General features: G+C 43.8%; 1 protein-coding gene across 23 annotated transcripts in view; it reads left to right on the top strand.

Annotated features, from left to right (window-relative positions):
• The window catches only part of clasp2 (cytoplasmic linker associated protein 2), a 117,027-nt gene that overhangs the window by 53,191 nt on the left and 43,249 nt on the right, over positions 1 to 20,587 (top strand). For 13 of the 23 annotated variants that reach the window (XM_080787904.1, XM_080787903.1, XM_080787899.1 and 10 more), the window contains 13 exons: positions 6,948 to 7,024; positions 7,304 to 7,396; positions 8,348 to 8,493; positions 9,122 to 9,257; positions 9,527 to 9,597; positions 9,962 to 10,021; positions 10,123 to 10,200; positions 11,940 to 12,107; positions 12,775 to 12,815; positions 13,295 to 13,462; positions 15,362 to 15,379; positions 16,662 to 16,769; positions 17,244 to 17,273. In XM_080787904.1, the coding sequence (XP_080644030.1) occupies positions 6,948 to 7,024; positions 7,304 to 7,396; positions 8,348 to 8,493; positions 9,122 to 9,257; positions 9,527 to 9,597; positions 9,962 to 10,021; positions 10,123 to 10,200; positions 11,940 to 12,107; positions 12,775 to 12,815; positions 13,295 to 13,462; positions 15,362 to 15,379; positions 16,662 to 16,769; positions 17,244 to 17,273 (1,194 nt within the window). The remainder of the gene's footprint in view (positions 1 to 6,947; positions 7,025 to 7,303; positions 7,397 to 8,347; positions 8,494 to 9,121; positions 9,258 to 9,526; positions 9,598 to 9,961; positions 10,022 to 10,122; positions 10,201 to 11,939; positions 12,108 to 12,774; positions 12,816 to 13,294; positions 13,463 to 15,361; positions 15,380 to 16,661; positions 16,770 to 17,243; positions 17,274 to 20,587) is intronic. The other 10 variants (XM_080787910.1, XM_080787909.1, XM_080787916.1 and 7 more) reach the window with 5 other exon arrangements.

Genomic DNA, 20,587 nt, shown 5'->3' with positions numbered 1-20,587 from the left:
TGCGGTGAGTTGAGTACTGTACACAGCTAAATCTGAAGTGTTCATTTAACTCTGGAATGTTCAAATTAGGAAATTAGTTACAGTCCAGTTCTGACGTGTCAATTTTTATACTTGCTGAGTTAAATATCTCTCCGCATTTTTCTATGTAAATATGAGGTATCTGTTAGTGAGATGGAGGGATGTGTGACTTAAGAAAGGTGTTTTTAACATTCAGCATTGTATCGCCATTAACGCAGTCTCTAATAGAGAAGAGTTCTGTCTTTAGGGTCAACCCATGGCAGTGTCCTATCAAAAGGATTGATTAATTGATTGATTGTCAGTGTGTGGGCTTGCCTGGTAGATGTCAATACTTTCCACTAGGTTAACATCCCATCCAAACTCACATGTGTAGTATGGAAACATCAATTCACCAACCGGAAAACAATATTATTATTGTTATTTTTGCGGCCCATGATTATCGTAGTTATTATCCCTATATCGGTTTTCAAACCTTCGCTGTATAAATGCAAGCGGACCGGTACCGGTTGACGTTTTTAAAGCCCAAAAGGACTGATACTGATTGTCTTATATACCTCCTTAAACACTTGTCTTGAACTGAAGACCTATGAGTTGACACAAACGGTAACCGCAAGAACGGTGACATTTAGAAAGAAGATTTGCATTCTTCTTTTCACAATAAATATGATGACATTCTCTGATTCCAGGGGGTTACCACTTTATTACCACTTTATTCATTTATAAGTTGGCTATTCAAAACTACTATTTTCCATCTATTTTTGAAATAATTTGATAATGTTTATCTTCTGGGGGCCCCTGGAAGAGAAGAATTTTCAGAGGGCGGACAAATACATATCGATTTAGCGGTCCTTGGCACGGAAACATTTGAGAACTACTATGACGGTCAGAAGCATTTGATAATTGTGAGAGAGACTAGACTAGACGTCCCATGCCCCTCCCCCCTCCCTCTAATGTCTCGTTTTGGTACGATACACAAACGCAGTGTGTGCAAGTGCTTTTAAAAAAAAACTTTTTTACAACACAAGCACATAACAGTGTATTAAACATTAATGTCCTCAGAGAGGCACTTTAGGCCCTCTGTTTAGGATCCAGTACTGTGTGTCATGTTATCGGTGATCTGGGCTCCTCTCCTCCCACAGTGTTGCCATGTTCGTTTATTATAAGTAACTTTGGCCTTGTTTTTTTTTCAGTAGCTTGTAAATCAAGTCGTTTATTAACAGTTTGAGGGCCCGGTGACGGAGGTCTCCGCCTTTATTAATAAATTACGTCAGATCGGAGATTAATCAAAAGACGGAACATTAATCATTCCATAACCGAGAGCACCGCTCCACAGGCTGGGAGCGCCTGTTGGGCAACATTCGATGTCATTTCCGGTTTCCAAAGTTTTCATCTTTTAATGGATGAGATCGAAAATCTTAAAACGTGAATAACTCTTGATCTAAATCAATTTTACCAATTCTAACCAAAGTTTGTGTTTTGGAAGGCCCATCGTGGTCCTGTCGCGTTAGAAGTAATCATAGCTCCGGTTGCTTTCGATCCTTGCTACATCTAGCTACTTCCAAGATGGCGCCGTGCCACCTTGAAATGGGCTCTGAATCTGCAAATTGCTGGGCGCGCTGATGTACTGGTTCCAACTATAACCGGGCATTCAAGGTGCTAAAAGTGGTGGTGGTTGCATTTTTGGGGGGACTTGTTTCTAGACTAGGGGCTCCATTTTCGTCACGGCTAAACCCTAAACCCCTTTGCCTTTTCTTACTATTTTGCTAAACATCTTTGAATAGTTAAAATGGCCAGTCTACAAGCTCACAACGTGTCAATGTAGATTGGCTAGTTGAAAATGGCAAAGAATTTTAGGGATAAGGGGTTGACGAAAATGGCCCATGCCCCACCCCTGTTTCTTAGTGTAGTGTCTTATTTGGGCTTCCTGTTTGGGCTTCCTGTTTCACAAACAGGAAGCCTAAATTAATATGTATTTGTCCACGGACCCTCATCTGAAAATATTTTGTGAAAAAGAGGAGATCTACAAGCTCACAAGGCGTTGCGCGATGTGACGCATTGTGGCAACACTGCGTGCCCTCCCACACTCTGCTGAATATCTTCTCAGGGATCACGTCTGCTTTTATGTCCAATAATCACCATGGTAATAACCTTTATATCTGCAGCGTGACTCAGTCAGTCAGTATCGTGTTTGCCATCATCGAAGTAGAGTGACGGAAGAAGCGACAGAGACGTTGTCGGGATGCACTCCCAGGGTTTAAACAGGTCTGGGAAAGACGCTATGTTTATTACCATATCGATCCACCCCTCCCTGTCCTTTCTCTGCGTCTGCAAGTCGGAAGGAAGGAAGAATCAGTGTTTCCCACGGCCTGCCGAGCGGTCGATTTCCTCCCCCTGGCCCTTTAACTGATGCATCTGTGACAGTGCTGGCATGTGCACATATACTGTACATATTCGCACGCACGCGCGCGCAGTGTCTGGTGTGCAAGCCGAGGTTTCTGCCCGACAGCAATGATACTGTATGCTGTTCTGTTCGCTCGTACCCTGGAAGAGTGTATTCGGTAGTCACTCAGAACATTACACAGCCTGTATCGACTATAACGCCTGATTACACTGGAATTATGGATTCCTCAGACTTCATACAGTGAAGAGCAGGAGAAGTCATCCTGAAAGCAATATTGTGGAAAATAGTTTTTTCCCGAATTTTGCTAATGTTGCTCTGGAAAGGGAAGACTGGAAATCTCTGTTCTTTCTTTCTTACATACTGCAGGTTTATTTGGATGGGACAGCGGGGCACCATCGGGGCCCATGACGTAAATCACGGTCAAGTTCAAGACAAGTGCACGGTCATGTGCCCGATACGGATAATCTCCGTCAAATTAGTGCTATGAAAACTGATCCATCGTCGGCAAGCCTAGAGGCGCTTGCTGACGATGGGCACATTTAATTAATGGATTAAATAGGCCCGGGCCCTCAAGGTGTTAATGAGCACTACACATACAATGCAATGTACAGTATATGTCGGATTAAGCAAGGATGATAGTTGTTGTTGTCCCTCAGGAACTGTTACTTTGAAACTTTGAAAATGGGTATTTTTTTATGTGATTTTAGATAGAGTATCGTTCAGACAGGTACTATTGCTAGGTTTGATGTTTTGAAAACAGGAAAACGACATTCACATCCCTAACCATGACCAGGTGTTGAGTGGTAAGCAGAGACAAATAAATCAACGCTCGCACACTTCAATGCGACAGATGCTTTATTTCACCACCAAAAAAAGCTGTATCGTTTCGAGCTCATAGCTCTTCCTCTGACTGTGAGGCTAGGTTTGATGTTTTTACCCGATTCTGTGTCTTTGAGGCACTACAATGTTCTCTGAGTGTGCACTCTACATATGACTATTATTTCCCCTGGTGTTGCTTGCTTACTTCTGATCTGACACTGGTCTCTCTGCATAAGAGCGTGTGCTGACAGAGTTCTGATCTGACACTGGTCTCTCTGCATCAGAGCGTGTGCTGACAGAGCAGACGCATCATTATTATAAATTAATAATCAGCATCTCATTATACCCAGCGGTCTCCGTCCGCCTCTGCAGTTGACATTCAGAAATATTACAGCCGCTTGCACCGGTTGACCCAGAATGACTGTCTTGCAGACTTTTACATGCACTACTGTCGTAATGTGGTTATTTCCCATTTTCAGTCAGTAATCTGATTTCAGAAAATGTCCAGTGGAAGTCGAAAACGGCTTTCCTTTTTGTCCAGATCAGATGAAGGCGGTAAGAATAAGCTGGAACACGGCTCAGTGTCACGTGCACTTGGCCATGCACTGAATCTGTTGCAGTTGTGCGCCACTCTTTTCTTCGTTTCCTAGTCCTGTATTTTCAACTGCAAACTGAGACGCTCCTATCCAGTGCGTTCCTTTCTATCGCAAGATCGGAATAAGCAGAGTAAACATGAATTCTGATCGACAACAACGTGTACTGTATATAGTAACACAAGTACAGTGCAGAGAGACTAATGTAGTGAATTTGAACAGAATATGATTGATTGATTGATTGAATACTTTTTAAACGTTTACAAAGAATACAGAGGTACAGTTATACAATAAATTTCACACAAAAGTCCCTGAAGGCTTGTTTCCATTGTGGTCCTAATCATGGGAGAATACTTTAGCAACTGGTATATACACACAATATGTAAGAAGGTAGTACGTAGGTACAACATGGTACTAGGTCTAGTACAGTACAGTACAGTACTGCATGTACAGGTTTGACTTAAAATATTTTAAAAACACTGTGTGCTCTGCTTTAAGCCTGTAGACAACGTGATGGATGCATAGGCCTGAATTAGAACCAGCGTAATAATCCTCCTGACATGGAAAAGAGTCATCGTGTTTTACTTTTAGGAAATAATTGTCTGGGACTTTTCCAGAGTGATTGTCCTCACTTATTGTCCAGATTTGCTATAGCTGTAGTTCAATAAAGCAATTGTCTTGACTTTTAGAAAGTCACACATTGTGGTGTATCATAATGACTCATAAAATGCTACAGCATGAAGTCTGCTTTTCATTGCTTTACAAAAACACAATTATACCGAATCCTGTTGTACTGTTCCCCCTGCTTCTTTAACCTGTTGTACCCAACTCCATCAAAAACAAACTTACTGTAGCCAGCATCACATACTGCCTTTAAAAATGATTTGCCCACAGTGACACACCCTAACTCATAACCAGACTTATCACACGTCTGGAACTCCAAATAGCAAGTGACACTGCGCTCACATCACCCTCAGCCATCACTTCACATGGTCATTACTGCCATCTGGATGGAGATACAGGACATCAAAATATTTTTACTTTTACGTACCTCCTGTACACAGGACGTAACAAAGATGACCTTGAACCTGGGACCTTGGAGGAGAGCAGCTCATTTGAGTAGCTGTGTCCACTCTGCCATTACAACATTTAGGGCCGGGGCGATTACAAATCAATATCTTCAAATATTATTTCAAAAATCGCCCTCGATTGTGATTAATGAACAATTATATATATATATATATATATATATATATATATATATATATATATACTAGACCGGTGTCCGGCTGCTGATGCTGCTGTTTGTGTTTCTGTGTTGAGGTGTCTGTGAAAACAAATGTAAACGTGAATGCTCAGATCTTTTCCTCCTTGGTCAGCTTCACGGTCTTATACTATATCTGCCACTCTGCATTAGGAACATACAGACAGCATTCTGCCAACACCCAGCAACTAGACTCTAGACAGAACACACTCCGTAAGGCCAAAATAGATGAGCTACAAGCATAAAGCGCTTCGCCATGTCGTGTTGTGAGCTTGTACTGTCGATGGATATTATATTCGGTGAATGACACCGTTGTACAACAGAGTATAAATTCAACAATACGCGAAAGCCTTTAACACTGTATCTACAATGGGGTGACTGGAGCATGACTTGTGGGCTCCAAAGCAATTTCATGCCCTTTGTTTCAATGGATTTCACTCTTTAAGACTTAAGTGGTACAATTTAGCTCCCACTTCTGACAGTGATGGGAATAATTAGTCTGAGCTACATTCATTCCACTATGAAAGTTTGTATTTCACCAATGTCACAATGATTGATTCCACAATATGTGCTGTTTGCTACAGTAGCTAGTGCGGCAGGCAGGCAGCCAGGCTGCTGTTGTACTCTGTGCACAGTCGCATACCGTTTTCTATCCACAGAACATTGACACACCCATGCAAATTCCTACCATAGCGGTCCTAATGTAGACAATGAGTTTACAACCTGCTTTTAATCAAAACAAATTGGTCTTGTGTACGGGTTGTGGACTGTGCAACTTGTGCAAGTCATGTTGTAGCTCATTGTCTACGTTAATACAGCTGTAAATACACATTTGTTTTATAACAATATTTATCTTATGAGCCATTGATCGCAGAAGTTATTATATTCTTATATAATATTTCCAACTCAAACGCCAATACAAAGCCAGAACTGGTTCGGAAGTAAGAGAAGGAAATGTTAATCTAGAAACATCTAAAGCTATTTACATTTATATAAACATGAATAACTATCCAATCCACTGTATTTATAGAGCACATTTAAAACAACAGTGTTGAATTGTAAATCGCTCTGGATTAACAATTCAGAGCGATTAGCGTCTGCTAAATGCCTAAATTGTAATTGTAAATTGAACCAAAGTGCTGTACGCTCAGTATACCACAGAGACAAAACAAAAACCAAAATTCTGAGAGCAAAACAACAATACATAAAGTCATAATGCCTAGTGGAAACACTAGCAGGTATGTATACATGAGATGCACCAAAAGGAGGTTTTTCCCTATGATTACAAGACAATGAAGCACCATTTGTGTTTAGTGTGTACCACCAGCTCCTCAGTGCTTCCAGATAGATGCATGCAGTATATATTTGACCGTCTTGAATGGACACTGTCCCAGGGGGAGGAGACAAGAGATGGACTTCTACTACCCTGCTCTCGTCTTTCTCCTCCTAGTCCTAAAAACATCATATTGTAATACCCTCCACCTCCCCAGGTACCTGCCTGGTTGTCCTCTCCCCTTTCATTCCTCCGGCCTCACTCCCTCCCTCCCTCCCTGGGGGTGGGGTGTAGCCCGGAGAGCTGTGATTGACAGGCCCATTACGTCCAGAATGTCCATTAGAGATGCAGACTCTGACTGACTGTATGTGGGGGTGTAATTCTGTGTGTGTGTGTGTGTGTGTGTGTGTGTGTGTGTGTGTGTGTGTGCGTGTGTGCGTGTGCGCGTGTGCGCGCGCGCGCATGTTTTAGTGAGTTAAACCTGGCTCAGGAAAAAATATCCCAGTGAATAGCTGAATTGCAGCCCCTCCACAAACACAATTCTCTCTCTAAAGATCACTTTGTAATTTATTTTTGTAGTGTCCAAGGAAACGGGTGCAGGGGCCATCGATGAGGAAGACTTCATCAAAGGCTTCACTGATGTCCCTGTTGTACAGGTAACACACACACAGTCAGCCAGACTGTCATAGACGGCTAGCCTTTTGCATAGCCATGCCATAAAAAAATAATATACGTATATACATATACAACAAAGTAAGTAATAACCAGAATTATGCATATTAACTACACCAGAATGTCTGAAAGCCTTAAGCCTTCATCTCTCATCATCAATGATGTCTGTCTGTCTGTCTGTCTGTCTGTCTGTCTGTCTGTCTGTCTGTCTGTCTGTCTGTCTGTCTGTCTGTCTGTCTGTCTGTCTCTGTCTCTCTCTTCAGATCTACTCGTCCAGAGACCTGGAGGACAACCTGAACAAGATCCGTGAGATCTGCTCAGATGACAAACATGACTGGGACCAGAGAGCCACTGCTGTGAGTAGAGAGAGAGAGAGCCCTAGCGACTCACCATCCACTAAACACTGACACTAAACTCTACTTCCATGCATGGAGTCCCAGCCTCACTCATACAGTAAATACCAGACACTAAAGGGACATTAGGTTGAGGGATTATTGACTACAGTGCACTATAGCTCGGGGTGAGGAGGAAATGAGGTGGAGTCTTGACGACGGAGGAAGTTACTCGTCCTGGTCCTATTAGTCCTGGTCTCACAGGAGATTGGATATCTCCGCCCGTCTCCACCCTCCACTCGCCATGGATACATTTAAACTCATTGTGCAGGCTTGTACGGAGTCAAGCTGGATGAGTATAAAGAGGATGAGTCTGATCCTCTATGGGGGAAAAACAAAACAAATGCTCCAGTCTTATTTGCATTTGCATCCCTCTCCTGTCTCGGTTTGAAATCACTCCCATAGGAGTTCATTTTTAGCACAACTCAAAACCAGCACACAGCCGCAGTGATGAAAATAGGCTGCATCCTGCATCCTCAATTTAGAAAAGACACAATCATGTCACCCTCCGGTGGTCCTGGGATGCAATATTGTACTCACTACTGTACTCTTAACGTTGTTGAAGTAGCACTCATAAAATGTCCCTGGGACCCATCTAAAAGACCACCCCTGGGTCCCGGGACTCATTACATTGAAATCCAATTTACATCACTGAGCCGTAAAAGGGTTAATGTTTACGTTATGTTCAGAGTTACATTCCCTTCTATAGTGCAGGAGCTGAGAACAATTCTGCAAACCTCATCCACATTACTTGCAATTAACCACTTAAATGCCAGCATCCGTATTTGTGTTGTGAGTTTGTCGATCGGCTATTTCCAACCAAAGCTTCTCGCACTCGACACATGTGGGGTCAAAGTAACCGTCTTTCTGAGCTTGTCGTCATCTGATTGGTCACTGTTCTGTCGCCCCGACCAGCTGAAGAAGGTGCGCTCGTTGGTGGTGGCGGGCGCCACCGACTACGACAGCTTCTACCAGCACCTCCGCCTTCTGGACGGAGCCTTCAAGATGTCCGCTAAAGACCTGAGGTCTCAGGTGGTGCGAGAGGCCTGCATGACCGTGGCGTGAGTCCCCATGCCGTGCAGCACTTCATCTTACTACTATTACTATTATTAATAAACACATAATCCATTAGAATAAAAAATGTGGGGGATTTTGCTGATCTATAAGCTCACAATGTGCTGCGATGAAACACATTGTGAGCTTAGAGATTGGATACACGTGTTTTTACGTTGCACTACACTATGTTTTAAGTTTAGTAATTTAAGCTGGGTAATCAGACTAATCAATTCAGTCACTTCAGATCAACAGCTTTCCTGTGTACTTTTTTCTTTGGCTAAGTAGGTTCAGCATTGTCTTTTTGTTTCTTTTCGGATAGGGGTTAATTTATTATATTTATAGATTATATATAAGCTAGGATATTTTAAATCATTGTGAACCTTCACCCTGAAGTCAATTTTACCAGTGACCATTTTCATGTTTAAACTGCTGCGCTGAAGTAATGAAACATTTCAGTTTTTAATTCAGTTGTCGTTCCACATTTATGTTACTACTTTAGACCCCTAGACAAAGGGTCGTAACATAAATTGGATGTATTGGTAATGGTAAACGTGTGTGTGTGTGTGTGTGTGTGTGTGTGTGTGTGTGTGACTGTGTGTGTGTGTGTGTGTGTGTGTGTGTGTGTGCGTGCAGCCACCTGTCCTCAGTGCTGGGGAACAGGTTTGACCACGGAGCAGAGTCCATCGTCCCTATCCTGTTCAACCTCATCCCCAACTGTGCCAAAGTCATGGCCATGTCCGGAGTGTCCGCTATACGCATCATCATCAAGGTGAGGAGCGCATGCACACACACACACACACACACACACACACACACACAAACGCAAGAGAGGTACAATCTACTGTAGCATACATAGCATGTCACAGTCTTTAACATCAACAGAGTGTGCACATTCTTCTACTTGAGTCTTAAAGTTAAAAATGACTTTACCTTCTTTCTCTGTTTGTCTCTTTCTCTCCATTCTTCCATTCCTTACCATCTCTCCCTCCCTCTCTCTGTTCCACTCCTTCCTCCCTCCCTCCTTCTCTCCCTCTCCAGCACACTCATGTTCCCAGGTTGATCCCTCTGATCACCAGTAACTGTACATCCAAGTCTGTGGCTGTGAGAAGGTGAGCAGAACCACTTTGCAGGATGAAAATTATTCTAATGCTGCGTTCACCCTGGCCGATACGAAAGATACAAAGATGCAAAGCGTATTTTCATCTTTGTAGCTGATGTTGAAACCAGCTTATTTATTTTGTAGGTCTTGTAGCAGCGACAAATGTCGGCTATTATTTGTGTGTTCATGTCGCTGGCTTCTATTGAAAATGAAGGGTAGCATGTATCTTTGTATCTTCATGTCGCTGGCTTCCATTGAAAATGAATGGTATGTATCTTTGTAGCTGCCAGTGTGAACACAGCATAAGGGTAGGAGTTATTAGTAATGTGATGATGATGATGAGGATGATGATGAGGATGATCTGTGGTCTCCAGGCGCTGTTTTGACTTCCTGGATCTACTCTTACTAGAGTGGCAGACACACTCCCTGGAGAAGTGAGTTCTATGTTCACTCTCATACTGTAATACTGTAGCACAGGACAGGACTGCTTTCACACTCATTTAACACTCTCTCTCTCTCTCTCGCTCTCTCTCAGGCACACAGCCGTTCTCGTTGAAAGCATCAAGAAGGGGCTTCAAGATGCAGATTCTGAGGCCAGAGTAGAGGCCCGCAAGTAAGACACACACACACACACACACACACACACACACACACACACACACACACACACACACACACACACACACTTATGAAATAATAATAATACAATTTTATTTGTATAGCACCTTTTAATTTTAATGTATTTCTTTTTTGGCTTTCGGCTTTATTTTTTTATGGAGGGATAGAAAGTAGGCTGACAGGAAATGGGGAGAGAGATGGGGGGGTGACATGCAGTAAAGGCCGATCGGGAGTTGAACCCATGGCACACTGCCAGACTGGATTACCAGTCTTTTTGCCGCATTGTGGGCATTTTCTTAGGGAGTCCAGAAAAAAGTGCATTGCAGTAATCAAGCCGAGAAAAAACAAATGCGCGGATCAGTGTTTTTGCATCGTCCAATGACAAATAGGCTCTGATTCGTGCAATATTTCGAACGTGAAAAAAGGCAATCTTGACACACATGATTAATGTGTGAATTAAAATTCAATTCAGAATCAATAATGACCCCCAAGTTCTTTACTGTACTGTTACTTTGTACAGTCAGGTTGCCAAGTCTGCTTATTATTGATTATTTCTGCTCACTAGAACCTTGCCCAGAAAGGGCAGATTAGAAATAGGTCGATAGTTACCCAACACAGGCCCATACTCAAGAAACACAATCTTGATCCCTCTAACTACAGCCGTCTTCAGTGAGTCTGGAAAGATGCCTGCTTGTAGAGAGCTGTTTACAATTGTTAGGATATCTCCAATCACACTGTCTAAAACCTCTTTGTGAAGGGTGGTAGGAATTGTATCTAATGAACAGGAGGGTGATGTCATCTGTGATATGGTTTTGCGGAGTTCGTCTTCAACAATTGCGCAGAATTACATTAGACGCCCCCCCCCCTGGAGAGATCTACCCTGGCACCATTAGCTGCAGTTTGAGGGTTTGTGCTAGCAGCACCATTCATAATACCAGCTCTAATGTTACAAATGTTGTTATCAAAAAAGCATGCAAACTCATTACACTTAGCTTTAGAAGCAGGGAATGACTGCTTGTAGGACTGGGGCATTGTTCTTGTTCTCATTAATAATGCCAGAGAAATATGCCTGCCTTGCCAGACGCAAGGCTTTGTTATAGGCGTCTGTTGACTTTTTAACCCATTCTGACCGGGCACCCATTTTGGTGTTAGCATCATGTTATGCTTTACCTATTGAAAAATAGCAGATCTACAAGCTCATATCGCGCCACCGAGTGGCGCGATACGAGCTTGTAGGTCTGCTATTTTTGAAAAATTCGAAGAACGACTGACATTTTTAGAATCTGATCTCAGGTCAGAATGGGTTCATCAGACCAGTGTGTGTCCAGTGGAAACCTCGTATGAATCTGATCTCAGGTCAGAATGGGTTAAGAATCTCTAGGTGGATAGTGAGTTAGTTTTTTCTCCAAACTCGCTCAGCTCTACGACAATGACAGTTATTCTGATGCTTTTGTGTGACGCTGTAGTATGATCCAGTAGGGCATGTATTTTGTAGTAAGTGTGTGTGTGTGTGTGTGTGTGTGTGTGTGTGTGTGTGTGTGTGTGTGTGTGTGTGTGTGTGTGTGTGTGTGTGTGTGTGTGTGTGTGTGTGTGTGTGTGTGTGTGTGTGTGTGTGTGTGTGTGTGTGTGTGTGTGTGTGTGTGTGTGTGTGTGTGTGTGTGTGTGTGTGTGTGTGTGTGTGTGTGTGTGTGTGTGTGTGTGTGTGTGTGTGTGTGTGTGTGTGTTCTCTTCCAGAGCGTACTGGGGTCTGAGGCACCACTTCCCCGGGGCAGCAGACTCTCTGTACAACTCTCTGGAGCCGTCCTACCAGAAGACGCTGCAGTCGTGTCTGAAGAGCAGCGGCAGCGTGGCCTCTCTGCCCCAGAGCGACCGCTCCTCCTCCTCCTCCCAGGAGAGCCTCAAGTAGGAACCCACCATTATATCAACTGATAATATCAACTAGAGATGTCCCGATACTGTATATCGATATCGGAAAAGTATCTGTATCGGCCCTTATTTGTCATATCGTGTCGAGATTGGAGAGTGTGGAGTGCAACGATCCAAGAGTCCCGAGTTGGTGTTAGCTAGACCACACTCTCATTGCATGGTGTCTTCCTTCTATAAAATAGGGGTAGTTATTTAGCCGTATTGTAGTGCTACAGGGTTTAAAAGCATGGCATAAAAAACAGCATAGGCAACAAGCACTTACATGGAACCCAACTAGGCTAAACTAAAAGGGTCAAGTTAAAAACTAGTAGTTTCTAACTACTGTGCTTCACCACGCTGCTCCGTCAAAATCGCTCGGCAGACAATCGACATTTGACCTTCCCGATACGAGCAGCTTGGCTTTGAACGTGAAGGGAATTGCAGTCTCGCTGAGCACATGAAAATGTAATTTGCTTTGTTGCCAGCTACTTATGTGAGCAAACAACAACACTGCACTGACACGTCGTTTTGCTGTTTCTATCGTTTTGGTATTTGTCCTCTTCCTAGGGTTATGAATAGAGTTATTTGTGTGATATAATGGAATGACATGATTATTGGGCTCTGCTACTTCACTGACCTACTGTCGTTGTCCCGCCCCCAACAGTCGACCCCTGTCTTCGAAATGGTCCTCCAACCCGGGGAGAGGTGAGTACCTTCACACTGACGCTGAAACACACATACAGGAGGTATCACAATATTGGAATAAACTCACAAAATGTAAAATTCAAATTTCAAACAGTTCATACGCTCAAACAAACACACACACACACACACACACACACACACGATGCACAAATACACACAGCCGTTCCTTCCATTACACTCATGACATGACGCCTGTCACCAGTTCCCATTCATTCAACATACGTTTGTGTTTGTACCCCACACACACACACACACACATGTATGTCCGCGGCATACGTCTTGTGTAGTGGTCGTACAGAATGTGCATTTGCACACACCTGTGTGTGTGTGTGTGTGTGTCCGTGCACGGCTGTCGGTGTTGTGCAAGTGGTGTTGCATGTATTTGTGATACGTATCTGTATGTATATGTATTCCCTTCCATCACCTCCTTCCGTCCCTCCCTCCCTCCGTGCCTCCCTCCCTCCCTCGGTTCCCATCAGTCCCGTCATCGGGCGGTTTGAAGCCGGCGCCGTCGCCCAGCGCCCTGCAGCGTTCCCGTAGCGACGTGGATGTGAACGCGGCCGCTCTCGCCAAGCAGCGGCAGCGTGGCGGCACTGGCCAGGCCGCCAGGCCGGGGCGTCTGAACCCCGGCTCCTATTCGTCACTGGGTAAGAAGAGAGGGTTCAAAGAGACAATGGAGACAAGTCAGTGGATCAATGATGGAGATGAGTTGACCAATAGGGATGAGTAAAGCGCAATACATACTCCTTCTAAAGTCCTAACTTTTCTTTGGGTTGCATGAGTTCCTCGGGACCCGTGCGACCTCCACATGACACCTGACTCTCCGAGCTACAGTTCGGAAAGTCTGTCTGAACCCAGACGTAGGAAGTAGTATGTATTACGCTTCAGAGAACAGGCAGAGTCAGTCACTAATGAAAGTACACTAGTGTTTCAGGATGAATACAGATATACACAGTGCAGGAAAACTATACTAATGTACACATGCACGCACACACACACACAATGTCAAACTCACATACTCCCCAATTCTCATAGAACTAGGATCGGCCTATATCCTTTCCTCTCCTCGCTTCCTCTTCTTCACTTCTCTCTTCTTCCTCTCCTCTGTGTTGCCTGCATCATATCCGTGCACTATGTTATGGATATTGTGTGTGTGTGCATGAGCATTGTTCTGTGTATGTGCGTGTCTGTGTGTTGTGTAGATTCATCTGCATGTGCCCCAGACGTCTGTGTGTCGTGTAGATTCATCTGCATGTGCCCCAGACGTCCGTCCAGACGTTGGTAGTAACACAGACACTCTGCTCCTTTCTCCCAACTCCTCTTCTCTCTCCACACCTTGTCTTTCCTCCTCTCTTGTTCTTTACCCCCTCCCCTCTTTTTCTGTTTCTTTTCCTCTCGCCCTCTCTCTCTCTCTCTCTCTCTCTCTCTCTCTCTCTCTCTCTCTCTCGTATTATCTCGCTCCCTCCCTCACTCTTCTTGTATTCTCGCCCTCTCTCTCTCTCTCCCCTCACTCTTGTATTCCCTCCCTCCCTCTCTCTCTCTCTCTGCCACTAAAGACGATGCTACTGATAAAACGGATGGTAAGGTCTTCTCGCCCCCTCACACTATTCTCTTTCTTCCTCTCTATCCTTCTGTTGTTTCTTTTCCTTTCTTTTATCTTCCTTCCTTCCTTTGTCGCTTTTCTCCATCATCTCTTTGTTCCCAACAATCCTCACAATAACACACACATCGAAGCCTGATTGATGTACTCCGTTGTGCAGCGGCGTTGCGCGCCACAAAATAGCCGATCCACAAGCTCACGGCGCTCTGTAGATCAGCTCACGGCGCTCTGTAGATCAGCTCACGGCGCTCTGTAGATCAGCTCACGGCGCGCTGTAGATCAGCTATGTTTTGGGCTCACGGCGTGCTTGTAGATCAGCTATGTTTTGGGCACGACGAGACACAGTGCGGCACGATGCAGTATAAATGATGCATTAACCGTGTCCGATCACAGCGCCCCCCTGATGTCTGACTATCTCTGTATGAACACACATCCCACCCTGATGTCTGTCTATCTCTGTATGAACACACATGCCACCCTTTGCTCACCTATAACGGCCTCATTCATTCATTCAATCATTCATTCATTCATTCATTCATTCATAATATAACATAATATAATATAATCATTCGGCGCAGGAGTGGGTCACTCATCTCTAATATCACCAGTCGTGAATAAATGTTACTCTGAGGGACGGGAGATGCCACGCCCCCATCAACTGGCAACATAGTATTGCTATGAGAGGGACGCTATCCTTTTGTCTTGTTGATTTGCAGCCAGTTAGTGTGTGTGTGTGTGTGTGTGTGTGTGTGTGTGTGTGTGTGTGTGTGTGTGTGTGTGTGTGTGTGTGTGTGTGTGTGTGTGTGTGTGTCTGTGTGTGTGTCTGTGTCTGTGTGGTGATGAGTGTGTGTGTGGTGATGAGTTTGTGGGGTGATGAGTGTTAAGGTGACAAGTGCTACTTATAAACAACCTACTTTTCTTAATTTCTTTGTCTGTCTAACACTAGGGACCAGAACAGACAATGGTAAGATTGTGGTTAGCGGTGTGTGTGTGTGTGTGTGTGTGTGTGTGTGTGTGTGTTAGGGGTGCTTCAATAATCATGTTACCAATTATATGTTTTTTTAATCAAGACATTGGTCAAAATATTAAATATGGAAGTACATGCCGTATGCCAATATGACTTTTAGAGGATTTAGAAGATGATTATGATGATGATGATGTGTGCTCTCTCTATATATATATATTATAGATTATATATATTATAATATACTGCATAAGTGCTTGCTAGTACAAGTCACTGCAACCGCTAGCTTAGTTTGCTTGACCTGTTAGCTCATCATCATCATCAATGTGAACGGCACAGTCCGTTGAAGCGCCCCCTACTGTGCAATGTAGGTTGATCAGGGTGTGACAGAATGACTAGATAACATAGTGGAATATCGTCTCTGTCGGGTGGAAACCTCATTATGTCCAGAAGGGGGGTTTTTTTAATGGCAAAAGTAGCCGATCTACAAGCTCAAAACGTTGGCGCTTGTGGATCTGCTACATTTGATACTTTTGTGTGACTCTGAAATGTGATCAAGTAGGGCAGGGGGTTTTCAACCAGTGGTAATCAAGTGGACCCTAACAGATCTTTAACTCTTGAGGAGAGTAACATGAAACCAAGTGGACCCTAACAGATCTTTAACTCTTGAGGAAAGTAACATGAAACCAAGTGGACCCTAACAGATCTTTAACTCTTGAGGAAAGTAACATGAAACCAAGTGGACCCTAACAGATCTTTAACTCTTGAAACCAAACGGACCCGTACAGTTTCATGTTACGCTCACAATTAGAGATTTGTCGACACAATTAGAGATTTGTAGAAGAATTGTTATTTTGATCACGACTCTTATCCAACGACAACAACATATCAACGTTTTGGGTCTGAGAGGCTAGACGTCATCAAATGGTGGTCCGTGGCTCAAATGTCGAATAAATTATGGTCCTTGATATGAAAAGGGTTGAAAACAACTTTTTTACCCCAAAAAACCACAAAAATAGTAAAAGAAATTTGAGATCAGAGGTTTCTCCCCGACAACACCGATATGTCATTTAACAGTGGCTTCCAGCAGTCTGTTAGTTAGTTACAGTAGTTGCTTGTTGTGGTAGTGCTTCCTAGGAGGGTGGTCTTCATCCTATGGGCGGTGAGTAGTGCACTAGCAGCGTCTGCACTAGGTGACGTATAGGGAAGGTAGTGCGCTGGTGTTTTTATGTGTGCGTTTCTGATGGTTTCTCCCTCTGTGCCGCTACGCTACGCCACGCAGGCCGCATGCGTACCAAACAGCAGCTGAGCACGCCCAGCAGCGCCGTGTCCAGCAGCCAGGTGGACTCCCGAGGTCGCAGCCGGACCAAGATGGTCTCCCAGTCACAACGTACGTTCCACACACGCAACGCACTCTCACTCATCCACAGTTTACACCAGTTTGTTTCCACAAAATGACGTAATGTCTTGTTGTGGTGCACATGTCAAAAATGTGTGTGTGTGTGTGTGTGTGTGTGAAGCCCAACACACACCGTATGTGAAGCGGGTGCGCAGCGACGCGGCACAGTATTGCCGCGTGTCATAGCCGCACAGCAACACCCACAGGACTCCCGGATGGAGGCTGCGTGGGCCGTGGCAACGCCTGGAAAATAGAACAGCGGCGTAACGGAGCGTCGCGTGAGGTGGGAACGTGCGCCAGCGCGTGTCGGACGCCGCCGGTGTGGGATAGGTTCATTGAAAATAACGGAGGTGGCTGTTTTGACGTGCGGCGTTCACAGACGGTGTGTGTTGGGCTTGAGAGAGAGAGAATCTGTTGCCTGTCATGGTGACAATAAGCTCCATGCAAATGTTCTTGTGCCTTCAGGAGGTTCAGACGAATCCGATTGCACGCCAGGTATTTTGTGTTTGTCAGAGTACAACCGTGTGTGTGTGTTTGTATGTGTGTGTGTGTGTGTGTGTGTATGTGTGTGTGTGTGTGTGTGTGTGTGTGTTTCTGTGTGTACAGCTGTTATGAAGAGTGGGGCCACCTGCTATCGCTCTCATGCCGATCAATAAGTGTTTATATCTGTGGGTATGGATGGAGGAGAGTGAGTGTGTGTGTGTGTGTGTGTGTGTGTGTGTGTGTGTGTGTGTGTGTTCCTCTGCATGTTGTGTGTTACCAAAGGCCAGTCCACACCAATGCAACTCCTTGCAAGCAATGCAATTGCCATTTGGAGATAACGGTTGCAAGTAGCTCCAAGGAGTTGCAAGCAAGGTTATAATAGTTCTGATTTGTTTTAGTTCATTTTGAATATATATTTCCTTCTAATTCAGTTAGTTTTAATTCTTTTTTAGAGCAGATTTTTAAACAATAGCTTTAGTTCATTTTTATTAGTTATATTGTTAGTTTTAGTTTTTTAGTAAAGTATTTAGGTAAGTATTGTGTAATAAAAACTTTATTTTTATTTTTATTCAGTTACAGATGAACCGCCAACCATCCAGAGACGAAAACTAAGGGTCTATAATTTGAGTTCGTTTTACTTTGTTTTGTAAACATGAATCAATTTTACAAAGTTAGGTATCATTTATTTTTTATATATTGTAGTTTTTATTTTATTTTTAACCCTTGTTATTTCCTTAGTTTTAGTTGACTATGAATAACTTTGGTTGCAAGGAGTTACATTGGTGTGGACTGGCCTTTTAGATGCTGTTTGAGCCTGGCTGAATTTGATGTCACACAACAAACAGCACTGAGCTATACTGTAGCTAAACCACTGCAGTGCAAAACATATAAATAGCCTGCCTACTCCAGTTCTGGTTGGGTGTGGCACCCATGCATGTACACAGCCACTTTACAAACTATGTTTTGTGGAATTAGCCGATCTACAAGCTCACAATGTGTGTGACATGATGTGATCTTGTACATCAGCTTTTTTTTGCATCAAAGTATAAAATAAGGCAGGCGTTAGGTGGTTAGAGCGATTGGTTTGACCGATGTTGACAAAATGTTGGTCAATGATCAGATTTCCAATAAGATAACTAAAGGAAGGGAGAGGAGGGGTGTGTGGGAGAGGGTGTGTGTGTGTGTGTGTGGGCTGCACAATATATCGTTATCATGGTATGAACATATGAACATGCACACAATATCAACAATATCAGTATCGCAAAAAGGCAACGATATCGTGATATAGATATATCGTCATTATAACAATGTATCATCAATATATCGTCCACTTCTAAAGCAAGCAATCCCTCTCTTCGGGAAAATAAAGCACCACACGCAAACTCACTAACACTTTTCTGTGCAACACTTAAAATATAGAATATGACATTTTAACTGTAATATCGTATCGATATCGCAACATTTGGCAGGAATACAGGGATATAAAATGTTGTCCATATCGTGTAGCCCTAGTGTGCGTGTGTGTGTGTGTGTGTGTGTGTGTGTGTGTGTGTCATTTTAGTTTGGGATATATTTTATGTTCGGTCATCCTGAGCAGGCTTGGCTTCCATCCCTGCCGGCCTTCCCATCATGCATCACTCTCCCTGCTCCATCAACCCCGGCTGGCTCACTGTTGTTCTGTTGTTGTTGTTGTTGTTGTTGTTGATTACTTTAAGATGGGTTTTTTGTATCAACGCTTTGGTTCTGATGCGTTCCTTTCCTGCTAAATGGATATCTTTTATCAAAGTGGTGTTTTTTGGGGGGGCTAGCTTTTATTGTCTATTCGGAACGGCCTGGATCCCGTCACGCGCTCTGTGTTCTAACCACCCACCCAACCATCCGTTCCCCTCCCCCCCCCCGCCCCACCTCCATGCCATGTGGCACTAACTCCCATAATGCATCTGGTTTAACCTGCTGTTCCTCCTCCCCTCCTCCTCCACCCTCCTGGGTCGCCTGCTAACCCCTCCCTCCTCCTCCCTCAACCAATCAGGATCTCAGTCCGCTAACGTCGGTGGTAAGATGATTTTTTACTCTCCCCCACCCCATCCCTCACCTCTAGCTGGTTCCACCCACCGGTAATGGGAACGCTCGCCGCAAAACACTTTTGTGGTGCCCAGACGTTCTTGTATTGCTTTTACTCAGGTTGAGTTTAGGAATAAGGTTAGGTTTGTGCATAGTTTACTGAGGTTGGTTAGGCATAGTTTTACTGTGGCTAAGTTTAGGAATAAGGTTAGGGTTAGGCTTAGTTTTACTGTGGTTAAATTTAGGAATAAGTTTAGGGTTATGCATCGTTTTACTCTGGTTAAGTTTAGGAATAAGGTTAGGCTTAGGCATAGTTTTACTGTGGCTAAGTTTAGGAATAAGGTTAGGGTTATGCATAGTTCTACTGAGCTTTCATGTTTTACGAGCGTGTTTTGGGGCGTGCGTTCCTGTATTCCACCCCCTGCCCTCCCTCACATGCACACTGTTAAGGTTCCTTCCTCCTCCCACTCTGGCTGAGGCATGCTGGGATTTGTAGGCAGGCTAGGCACAGAATGTTTAAACGTGGCTGCACGGCTAACCAAGCTATAACCACACCTGCTTTATTTTTATTCTTTTTTTGGGTGGGGGGGGGGTCATTTGTATTGTGCTCATCTGTCAGAGGCTGATAGATAAAGGGTCTTGTTATGACAGAGGGTGCATGGCAGGATAAATGCACAAACTCATGCGATAAGCGATTATATCTGGGTACCAGTGTCATTTCCAACTTTACACTCTCTCCTGATTGGTATCACGACCTGAAAATGCATTTTCTGTCCACTAGAGAGCTGGAGAGACAGGGAGACTCCCGTTACTGAACAAACAATGATTACTGTCACAATACAGAGCTATTTAACACTTGTGTTAACAAAAGAATATCATTTACCCTACCTTTTAATTTGCAGCCTTGTGGATCAGCGAGTGTTATTTTACATACTGTGTAAACTGTGTCATTATAGAGCTACAGTAGACGCAGGCTTTGCATTTGGAGACAGAAGGTCTTGGTGGGTGGACTACACTGTGATTTAAAAAAAAGACATTTGATTTAGAAATGTTTTCCAAATCCCCCAAGAATCCTTTCTCCAGCTGTGTTCAACTTTGTCATGTTTGCTGTGTTGTTTTTTTCTTTTGAGTGTATTCCACCATTGGCCATAGTGTGTTGAAGACCAGTACTTCTACTTCTCGCATACTTCTCACAGTTAAGAGTTAACCACTTGAGCCGTAGCATTCCAATTCTGGCGGAAACATTAGCCACAAATTGCCCGTTT

Source organism: Protomyctophum bolini (assembly GCF_963924005.1).
Source record: "Protomyctophum bolini genome assembly, chromosome: 17".
Classification (NCBI taxonomy): domain Eukaryota; kingdom Metazoa; phylum Chordata; class Actinopteri; order Myctophiformes; family Myctophidae; genus Protomyctophum; species Protomyctophum bolini.
This window is presented reverse-complemented; position numbering and strand designations above follow the sequence as displayed.